Source organism: Podarcis melisellensis, assembly GCF_964234715.1.
Source record: "Podarcis melisellensis genome assembly, chromosome: 6".
Taxonomy (NCBI): domain Eukaryota; kingdom Metazoa; phylum Chordata; class Lepidosauria; order Squamata; family Lacertidae; genus Podarcis; species Podarcis melisellensis.
Genome location: NC_138538.1, coordinates 820,822 through 831,869, shown reverse-complemented (window position 1 = coordinate 831,869; position 11,048 = coordinate 820,822). Strand labels below are relative to the sequence as shown.

Here is an 11,048-nt window from a genome sequence, read left to right as displayed (position 1 = left end):
CCCTCAGGTCCTTTTTTCCTCTCCCTCTCCCCCCCCCCCCTTGATTATTGAAATGGGCCCCCCTGCACCCAGCGAGAGCAGGACTTCTCTTTCGTAAATGTCATCAATAAACAAGTCTTTCCTGTTTGTCATTTCTCAACATCAGCCTTTAAATACCATTCAAAATCTCATTAAGAAACAGGGCAGGGCTTCTCTGCTGTGGCTGTGCCAGGCGACTGGTACCGGGCTCAGTGGAAGCGCTCCGTGGGCGTTGTGTCAGACTGGAAACACTGGTGACAGAAGGACACGAGGGGAGAGGAGCAAGAGCTCCAAGAAGCAGCTGCCGTTTGGGCTGTTATGCAGAGAGCTGGGTTATACCTTCCACTTGGTCCCAAGGAGCCAGGCTGGGTAACTCCTGTGGCAGTGTGGGAATGGGAAGGAAGGGCTGCCTGGGGTCCAATCCAGACAGGTGTTTGGAGGCTTGGGCAGAGGATCTGGCCAACAACCTGCTTACAGAAGCAGAAGCACGGACATAAGCAAAGAGCCTCGCTTTTGACAAACCCTTTATCTTGGCTTTTCATGGCAGAACTAAGCATTTCCTCCCCACTGCTCTCACTTCTCCAGCTGGGCCAGGAACAGGGGCAGGAGGCTCCTGTGGGTGGCCCTCTTCCTCTGCTTGTCCCCCCTCTTGCAGGAAGGCCCCAGGCGCTGCATGGCAGCCCACCTCCTCCTCCGCCTCTGTGCTGCCTCCCCTTGCGCGGTGCCAGGCTCCAGGTTCTCTGCCACAAAGCACTGGGCAGCGTGGACCATGTCTTCCTCCCGCACGCCCGGCACGGGCACCGTGGGAATGCCGGCGATCATCATGGCCAGGGTCAGGATGCAGATGTTGGGGGGCAGGTGCAGCGGGGGCTGGGCCTCTCTGTCCTTGCCAAACTTGGCCGACATCAGGAAGACCCCGCTGGGCAAGAATCCCCACCTGGCCAGTGCAAAGTCTCCGCCAGAGCTGGCAAGGTCCTTGGGGGGCTGGCTGAGAGGAAGGGGCGGCGGCACAGAGGAGAGGAAGAGCCACCGGTCGCCTGTCTGCTCGGCGGCATATTCCCTGTCCGGTCCCTGAGGGCACAGCTTCCTGCAGCAGAGGCCTTGGTGTGGCTCCCACCTTTCTGGCGCCCCTTGCCCAGGTGTGCCCGGTGACCAGCAGGCTCCTCCGCAAGGCGGCTTGGCGTCCGGATCCTGGAGCAGCTGGGGGCCGCTGAGCTGGTGCGGAGCCCCCTGCTTGGCTTGCAGCTTCCTCCTCAGGAGCCCGATGGCAGAGGAGAGGCCCCCCGAAGCCGGGGTCTCCCTTGGCATCCCAGGGTAGAGGCTCGACGGGCCACTCGGTGCCATTTCGACCTCTCTGCTTCCCGATTCTCCTGTCCAAAATAAAGGCGTGTGTGTTGGGGGGGCACCAACTGGAGTGTCTGGGGCAGAGGTGGATTGGCGGGGAGGGTGTGTGAGGAGGACAACTTGGGGACTCTGGTTCTCAGGCTAGATTGAAGGCGGGGTGAATTGAGGGTGCTAAATTCCTTCCCTCGATACCAGTTTCCATTGCCCACACACTCACTTGCCTCCTGGTGCTGAGTAATCTCTTTCCCAAGAGGAAGATAAACCGGAGCAAGAGTCGAGCTGCAGCTGCAATTTTCATTCCATGGCTTCCCACTCCGCCCCAGAAGCAACCAGAGAGCTTAGGAGATGGTTCTGTGTGGCCCATATCAGCTGCCCCCCCCCCAGGCCTGCCTCTCCCTCGGGCCTCATCCCTGTAGCAGTGGGGCCTGTTCTCTGGCCTTCTCAAAGAGGTTTGGGCAGCGGAATGGACCACCTCAGAAGGGGGTGGATTCTTGTCCATTGCAGGTTTTCATCCCTGGCCATCTGGCTGTGATTCCTGCATTGTTGGGGGGGGTATGGATCAGATGACCGTTGGGGGTCCCAACTCCACTTCTGTGAGTCTAAGAAGACAGCCACCCATCTCTGGGGTGGCATGAAGAGCTCCCTCCACACACCAATTCAGCTGGGGGGGGGGAGGAAAATGTGTGGGGCCACACAGAGGAGGGCATTGTCTGCACAAAACACCTCGGGGGACGAGAGGGGAGCCGTTACCTGGACTTGGAGGTGGAAAGAAGCCTGCGGAAGGTTTCCCCATCCCATAATAGGACATGGTGACGGCTGAGAGCTTGCCTGTGGCTGCCTCAGTGCTGTGCCTGTCCTGAACTCTCCCCATTCTAGAACCAGCGTCACAGGACTTGGCCCTTACCTCACACAGAGCCCCTGGGCAGCCTTGCCCCTCGGCTGCTCCAAGGAGTTGGGGCCACTTGGCTCAATGGCAGAGGAGGGGGGAAGTCTGGTGAAGCCGGCAGGTTGCTAAGCCTCTTCCGGCCCCTGACATTTGCCCCCCCCCATAAGGAGAGCCTCCTGAATCAGGCCAAGGGCCCATCGAGTCCAGCCTCCTGTTCTCACAGAAGCCAACCAGATGCCCATTATGGGAATCCCAGAAGCAGGATCCGAGCACAAGAGCAATTTTCCCCTCTTGCGGTTTCCAACAGCTGGCAGTCAAGCAACGCTGCCTCCTGTGGGAGCGAGTTCCATGGGTTATGTGCTGTGTGAAGAAATTGCTTATTTTCCCTTCCCTGAGTCTTCATGGGATGCCATGGGGAAAACCTTTTCTCTCCTTTTCTGCATGCACAATGCCTCTTCCCTGCGTTTTCTCTAAGCCAGCCTTTCTCAACCTGTGGGTCCCCAGATGTTGTTGAACTACAACTCCCATCACCCCTAGCTAGCAAGGCCAGAGCTCAGGGATGATGGGAGTTGTAGTCTAACAACATCTGGGGACCCACAGGTGGAGAACCACTGCAAAAGTCCCAAACACTGCAGCCGTTCTCCACCCACTTGATTGTTTCATTGCCATTTATGTACTGCAGTATCAGGGCAATAAAACCGAGCCTCCCTTGCTTGGGAGTCTGCTGCTGCATAACCAGGAGGGAAAGGGAGCTGAGGTTGCGGGAAAGGGACACTCCCAGGACTTGTTGCTGTTCTAAGGCAGCTTTTATTGAACTGGCAGGACTTCCATGAAGCCTAGTGTGCCCCCCTTTCCCCATAGCAGCAACACCCTCTGGGCCCCGGAGTTCACGTCACAGAAAGGTCTACATAGTGCATTTCCTCCATGAATGCACCACTGTGACGTCAGGTCAGAGCAACAGTGGGCCGCTGGGGTACCCACAAAAGTGGAGCCCGTGGCCCTACAAACTTCACACGCTTGCGTAGAGCTGCTCCCTCGCCTCAGCTTTACACATGTGTAGAAGTTAAGTCACCTTCTCGGAGGGAAAGCATGCCTTTGTTCTGAGAGCTGGATCAGTGAGAAAAATAGGGCACTTCCTTGCTTACCAGACTCGTGCAAGGCTGAATTTTTCCTGCAGAAACATTCTTGGCATGTTCCGAGTAAGCAGATTCCCTTAGTGATATTTTTTTTAAAATCTCTTTGCATCTGGCTGTCTGTCAGAGCATATTCTGTAGTTCCCAGTATACCTAGAAACGGGGCAGTTGTTCCAGTTCATTGCTACATCTTGCAGTCTGAAAATCAAATCCTCCCTTGGACTGTTCCTGCTATTTCAGGGTCCTGCTGTTGTTTGGAGGGCTGCTGCTGGTGGTCTTGCCCCTTCAGTGAGTCTTTCGCTATATACGTGGCTCCCCAGTGGCTACGTTGGAAATGAGGCCCATAAGGCTGGCATTCTGGGGACAGAGCAAGGATGAAGCGCGGCTTCACTGCTCTCGGCTCCTTCTTGCGGACCCTCCATCAAGTCTCTTGGGCGGGCGACTCATGCAGGCGAAGAAGAAGCCTTGGTCACTTCACTCGTATTTGCAGAAGTTCTTCAGCGACGGAGGGAGGTCGAGCCCATCGATGTCTAGCCGGTGGACAATGTGCTTCTGGATGGCCAGCCGGCAGAGGGTCTGCAGGGAGGGGACTGGGAGGAAAAGAAGAGAAAGAAGGGGACTTGGCAGTGAGACAACCTCAGCATGAGGATTGGGACCCATTCCCCTTGTGGCGCCTCTTTCCCGGCCGCCAATTCTCGGGCCTCGGACTCTTGGCCTGGCGCCCCTGAGAGCCCGCGCCCGGGTGCCCTGCACCCCTGGCGCTTATGGTTAAGACGGCCCTGGGCTTGTGAATGTTTTTGTTAAGATGAAGGCTTGATACTTACAAGCTCATGGAGGGCCAGCCCGTGGGGTGGCACCACGCCACTTTGGCATGGGGAACCTCACCCACTTTGCCAAAGACAAGCTGCGCTCACACCTTGGGTGAAAACCTCCCTTTGGCTCCCTGTCAGAGGCAGCGTCTCACTCTTCACCTCCCGGTGCTTCCAGACATAACTTCCATGTTCCTAACACAACAATCGGGCTTGTTTTGCCAACGCCGCTGCCTCCCTTTCAACGCCCTAAAGGCTCCTGAAGACTGAAAAACACCAAGCGGCCTGTCACTCTGCTAATACACTTGGACTGCTTTCGAGGTGTGAGCTGAGTCCTCTGGCAATGCAAGACTCTGTGGTTTGGTTACCATAAGGTCTGCTGTATCAATTGTGACACGAAGGCTTGCAATATCAACCCCATTGTGTGGGAATCCTTTGCAGATGACCGCGGTGCCTGGAGGCAGACATTCATAGCAGGAAGCAGAGGAGGAACGACCACTGGGAGAAGCAAGGAAAGGAAAAAACCGCCCTGGCGCAGCTGTAGCAGCACAACCGGATGCCTACCTTTGCCCCAGCTGCAACAAAACATGTCTCTCCCATATTGGTCTTTGCAGCCACAGAAGCCGCCTTGTTTGGACAGGTCTCATCCAGAGGTGGGGGGGAGGCTGAACTGAGGTGGGGCATCAACCCTGCCTTGGGCTTACTGCTTCTTGCATGCCTTTCCCAGGTTACCAGGAAGCAGAGGGGGGAGGAATTTGCATGCCAGCCAAAGAGGAAATTGGCAGACCTCTCCAAGGAGGTTTGTTCACAGCATGACATCCCAGAGACAAAACAAAAAAGGCCTTTGCGGAACTAGACCCAGTTCTCAGCATGTTTTGGGGGAACTCCTTGAGAAAGAATGCGGTGGAAGTCTTTTATAATATTTTAACTAGGATTTATATATTGTAATGTTTGAAGTATGAATTTGGAATAATTGATTATGAAAAGTACTTTCCCCCCTTCATTCTTTTTCTTGTTTCTTTCTTTTACCTTTTGTCTTTCTTCTTTTCTAGTCTGCATTCTGGAAAATTGTGTAGATGAATGTTTTACTGTATGGTTAGGTATTGTTTCTATTCCTTTTTTTCCTTTCCCTTTTTTGGGTAACATTTAATAAAATTTAATAATAATAATAATAACAATAATAATAATAATAATAATAATAATAATAATAATAATAATAATAATAATAAAAGAAGGAAGCTGCGCTGCAGCAGAACATTGTTGCTAAGAGGCATCAGATATTTAACTTGAAAAATTGATGCTCAGAAAGGCATACTCAGTTTTTTGACTGCAAAACGGATGCCCCTCCCCGTTTCAAGAAGAAATGTAACCTCCAGATATCTTTTAAAGACCACCCTAAAAGGCGGAAAGGAAACGCTCCAAGTTACTCGGAAGCTGCTCTCCTTCACTGGAGGTTTTTAAGCAGAGGTTGGGGGAGGGGCTTGTTAGGTGTGATTCCTGCATGGCTGGGGGTTGGTCTGGATGACCCTGAGGGATCCCTTCCAACTCTGTAGCTCTGATTCTGTGGTTCTATATTCCCTGGATCCAGCAAATCTGTGGAGCCTCCCACTGCTCCCACACATGACGCTGAAAGTGCCTTTTGTCTCGCACCCTCTCTGTGTGAATGTCAGCTAGAGAAGGAAAGGGTCCTTTCTGGCCAAGGAAGGTCTTGCATTGCAAGAGGATTGCCACACATCCCAGCTCATCTCTCTTTGCACTGTCATGGGGCACAGCTGGCAAAGCCAGGCAAGGACCTCCGGGAATTGGCGTTGGGCATGGAATGGCCAAAACCTGGAGGAAGTGGAGCTAGCCTTTCTCTGCAGCACAATGAGCCCTCGTGCCTGGCCCTTCGCAGCCTCTCTCTGCAGGGCTCGCTCTCTTTTTAACATGTTATTATGGTCTGTTAACACCAGAAGAGCCTGCTGGATCAGGCCAGGGACCCCTCCAGTCCAGCATCCCAGCCTCACAGAGGCCAACAAGATCCAAGCCCACAAGCAGGACCCGAGTGCCAAAGCGTTCTCCAAGGGTTGTTCCCCATAATCTAGTGTTCAGAGACAGACTGTCCCTGGGCCTGGAGGTGCTGCTATCACAACAAGCCTCCATAGGAAGAGGGTGCTGGATCAGGCCCATGGCCCGCCTGGCCCAGCATCCAGTTCTCACAGTCGCTGAGCAGAGAAACACTAAAACAGGATTCAGGCACGAGGACATTGTGGAGGCAGAGCAGAGCCACTGAGGTTGGTAGCCACCAGTAGCTTTATTTTCTTCTATGAATTGGACCAATCCTCCTTGAAAACCAAAACATCTTGGAGGTCCCAGGCCACAGGGAGGTTAGGCTGGCCTAACCAGAGCCAGGGCTTTTTCAGCTGTGGCCCCGATCTGGTGGAACGCTCTGCCATAAGAGACTAGGGCCCTGCGGGACTTGACATCTTTCCGCAGGGCCTGCAAGACAGAGCTGTTCCGCCAGGCCTTTGGCCAGGGCATCGTCTGACCCCCTCCTTTGGTAATTCTCACAGAACTCTAGCCCAATGGTTGCCATGAATTTGATTATGAATTGATTTTAGAATTAATTGATTTTAGAATGCTGTGTTACTTTTATTGTTGTTAGCTGCTCTGAGCCCAGCTTCAGCTGGGGAGGGCGGGATATAAATAAAATTTTATTATTATTATTTTATTATTATTATTAGGTTGATGGCCATCGCTGCCTCCTGTGGAAGGGAGTGAGGAGATTTCACCCCTCCCATATCCAAGAATCTGCTGATGTTCTCTGCTGATTCTCCAGAGAGGAGGGGGCGGTTTCTGCTCTCTACTTATTCCGCTCCAGTCTCACATCAAAGAGAGAGAGAGAGAGAGATAGAGAGAGACTGAGTGTTAGAGAGAGATCGTGTGTATAGATAAGGTTGCTGCTAAGAGCAGCTGCAGACACTCAGTGCAGTTCAGCATTTTCCTTTAGACCTCATTTAGCTCTGTATATAGTTGTGTATTATAGTTGTGGATAGAATAAAAGAACATATTCTACAGAGCTCCTCTTGAAGTCGTTTATGCTCTGCTCTACTCTGCTGTGTGACGACTGTCTTCTTGTGGAAGTGAATCCGGTGCTCACAACTCTAAGCTGTGAGTCCACAGCACTTTGACCTGTTCCTGTGCAGAAGGTGGTCTCTGGAAGTGCTACCCCAGTTCGCCTGGCCCAGTTGGGGCTGAAGTGGATGAGTCCAGTCGGTGGCACTGGCTCAAGGGCGATGCTGACGGGGAGTTCCGTAGGTTAACTACTGAATGCCACATGCAGCTAAGCCACAGCAAGCCCCATGGGGTGGTTGCATTCCATGGCCTCCCCGAACCCCGCACCCAGCCCACCACATTCCTCCTTGCCCAGGCAGGAGAACCACTGGCCATGAAGGCAGGGACAAGGGATTTGCCAGTGCGGCAGAGAAAACAAACCCTCCCTAAAAATAGATCCCTTGCACACATGGGACTGAAGAGAGCGGCCAGCGCGGGATGCTTGCTAATTATACCCCTGCTCTGTTTGCCAACAGATAATGCAGAGCAGAAACACCTCCTGGATCTCCTTTAGCCCCGGAATTCAGATTACGAGAAAGGAGAGCCTGACTAATCCTTAGGAAGATCTTTCTGGCGGCAAGAGTTGTTGGCTTCCAGCCTTGCAGGGGGCTGGGCTAGATGACCCTTTGGGGTCCCTCCTCACCCTGGGATTCTGCGATCCTCTTTGTCAGGCTCCCTCCTGGATCCGTGCCTCTATAGCTCCGCTGCCTCCTGGTCTCTCTGCTCCCAAGCGATGGGACCTCCCGCTGCCGCCGCACAATTTCTGTTCTCATTCTGAAGCAAAGTTCTTAACCTAAGGTACTATTTGTGGGTTAGCGGAGTCTGTAACCTGAAGCGTTTGTAACCCGAGGTACCACTGTACTTACACTAGCTTTAGAAATTGAATCAGTATCATTCCCCTAGTGCGGACTGAGGGAGCAGGGGCTTAGGTCTCCCAGTGACAAGAATCGCACCTGGAACATCCAGAGTTATTGCTCCATCTCATTCCTGCCACTATGCTAGACCAAACTGCTATGATTCCTGCATGGCAGGGGGTGGGACCAGAGACCCCTTGGGACCCCTCCCAAGTCCACAATTCCAGGATTCTCCTGCCAGCCTCTCTTCAAAGTGCCTTATTTGTATGGACAGTGTTAAACCTCCCTCTCCTCCTGCCTTCTTATATCAGCTGCAGACCCCTTTGGGGCAAGGCTCACTTTCCCTGTCCATCGCCCCCCACCCTTCCTAAGACGACCCAGCAGCCAGCTGCCTGCTTCTGGACTTGGCCTCCTTCTCTCTCCCTCTCCCCTTCACCCCACTAGCCCACCCAGCTGTTGCCTTGGGGCCATCAGGATCCAAACCTCCAGAAAGTCTCCCTTCCTGTGACAATGCCAGCCACCAGCTCTGATCTTCCTAGCAAGCTGCATCGTGCAGTCTGGCCATTGGTCTATCTAGCTTAGTACGGCCTACACTGGCTGGCAGCAATGCCCCTCCAGGGTTCCAGGCAGGAGCCGTCTCTCCCAGCCCCACCGGGAGAGGCTGCCATGAGGCTGCTCCACCTTTGAGCTACGGCCCTTTGCCCCATGGTCCGGGGGCCATGCCAGTTTGGGAGCTGGGAATACCTACATCCGTATTCCACCTGGATGAGGCGGACGCTCTTGGTGGAAGCGAAGATGTCGACCACGGCGTAAAGGGGCCGGGAGCCCGGGAGACCCCTGGCGCTGGGACCCATGTCCTCGCCGTTGATGACAATGTGCATGTCGGCTGTCCCGTCCGGCTGCGGGGCGAACAGCACCCCGATCCTGCTCCTCCGGGCCGTGGCAGGGAGCACGTTGGTCCTGTACAGGTCATCCAGGAGGTGGCTGTAGCGGCCTGGCCTGCTGCGGCCCACCAGCTTGTCCCGAGGGATCCTGACCTTCTCGATGAGCAAGTAGGGGTCAGAGAGGAAGCCCCTCACCCGGGCGGAGGCCTCTTCCCCGGCAGCGTCTGGGGCGACCCGGTTGTGGTTGCGGGTGATGGCGAAGACCCAGCTGTCGCCCAGGTTGACCAGGTCTGGCAGGGAGTACTCGGGCACCGTCTCCAGGCTGTGAGGGTCATGGGCGGTCAGCCCCACCCGCAGGTGGCCGCACCAGCCCAGCTCCTTCTCCTCGATCTCCACCAGGAAGATCTGCCCGGGCGCCAGGGGCTCCCGGCTGAAGCAGACACCGTTGGCAAAGCTCTCCACGCGGGTGGCCTGGGTGCCCGAAGGGTCGACGCAGACATTGGCCCCATGGATTCGGTGGAAGCGGGTGGGCGGGTGGCCTGCAGCACTCATCCCTGGGCTTCTCGCGGGCAGGACTGAGGCTATTTTAAGGGGGCTCCGAGTCAGGGCAGCTGCTGTTGCCGGACACACAAGGTCTCCAAATAGGGAACGGTGTGGGCTGGTAGGAGCCAGTCAGGTCCTAATGCCCTGTGAGTTGCACGGAAAGGGCAGCCTGGCCTGCGACAAAATGGAAGCCCTGGGCATCAGGGTGGCACAACGGAGGGCAATGTGCTGCTTTTGGGTGTGGGCAATGCCAGCTTGCTTCACCCAGTGTATAATTATTTGATGGAGGGCAATGCCATGAGGTGTGGTAATAATAATAATAATTTTTAATTTATACCCTGCCCTTCCCAGTTCAAAAACCGGGCTCACAACAAATTTGACACACCTAATTGTAAAAGCAGCATAAAATACAGTATAAAAACATGAATAACAATAAAATTCAAAGTTCAGAAATCAATTTAGGGGAAATCCATCTAATAAGCATTAGATAATCCCCAGGGCTAGCTGGCTGAATTAGTCCTACTTGGGCCAGCGAGGAGACCAGGGGAGAATTAGCTGTGGGGTCTCAAAAAATGGGGAGGGGGAGGGAAGAGAAGGGAAATAAAAGATCAGGCTGAATTCAAATTAAAGGCCAGGAGCTCTGTCTTACAGGCCTGAAGGAAGGAGGTTAAATCAAATTAATAAATTGAAGGAGGTAATGGGCACTAGCTTAGATGGGATGAAGGGGGACAGACAAATTAATGATGGTAGAGGAGGATCAACATGGAGCAGATTTTATTTATTTAATGAATTTGTTAGATTTGTATACCGCCCTTCATCCGAGGATCCCAGGGCGGTTGACAGTATAAAAACACAGAAATGTGTACTACAATAACAAACAGAAACAACCCCCTGCTCCCTCCTTTAAAAGCTATAGATAGTTTAACCAGCCTAAGGCCTGAGAAAAGAGGAATGTTTCTGCCTGGCACCTAAAGAGATGTAACGAAGGCGCCAGGCGGGACTCCCTGGGGAGAGCATTGCACAAGCAGGCAGCCACCACAGAAAAGGCCCTTTCTCATCTTTCCACCCCCTGGACCTCTCGTGAAGGAGACACACAAGGAAGGGCCTCGGAGGATGATCTCAGGGTCTGGGAAGGATCATATCCTGAGCTGTTTAAGGCTTTATAGGTCAAGAGCAGCACTTTGAATTGGGCCCGGAAACTAACCACCAGCTGAAGTTTCAGGAGCAGCTCCTCCTTAAATATGGAACTCCCTCTTGCAGGTGCCAGTGACGGCCACCAACCTTAGTGGCTTTAAAAGAGGACTGGCTAAACTCCTGAAGGAGAGGCTCTCCATGGCTCCTGGCCAGAGGCAGCAAGGCTTTTGAATACCAACTGCAGGAAACAGCAGAAGGAGAGAAGGCTCTTGTGCTCGGATCCTGCATGTGGGTTTCCCTTTGGGCATCTGCTTGGCCCCTGTGAGAGCAGGATGTTGGGCTAGATGGGC

The 11,048-nt window shown here is 53.7% G+C and overlaps 2 protein-coding genes across 2 annotated transcripts; both read right to left on the bottom strand.

Moving 5' to 3' along the window:
• Positions 1 to 525: 525 nt before the first annotated feature.
• Positions 526 to 2,248, bottom strand: SPATA25 (spermatogenesis associated 25). Its single transcript, XM_081914694.1, has 2 exons — positions 2,113 to 2,248; positions 526 to 1,388 (listed from the first exon to the last, which is right to left on the bottom strand). Exons 1-2 carry the CDS (start codon positions 2,231 to 2,233, stop codon positions 592 to 594), a joined length of 918 nt encoding a protein of 305 aa, XP_081770820.1. The 5' UTR covers positions 2,234 to 2,248; the 3' UTR covers positions 526 to 591.
• A 784-nt stretch (positions 2,249 to 3,032) lies between these two features.
• NEURL2 (neuralized E3 ubiquitin protein ligase 2) lies at positions 3,033 to 9,607 on the bottom strand. Its single transcript, XM_081914526.1, has 2 exons — positions 8,886 to 9,607; positions 3,033 to 3,971 (listed from the first exon to the last, which is right to left on the bottom strand). Exons 1-2 carry the CDS (start codon positions 9,571 to 9,573, stop codon positions 3,856 to 3,858), a joined length of 804 nt encoding a protein of 267 aa, XP_081770652.1. The 5' UTR covers positions 9,574 to 9,607; the 3' UTR covers positions 3,033 to 3,855.
• Positions 9,608 to 11,048: the final 1,441 nt, after the last annotated feature.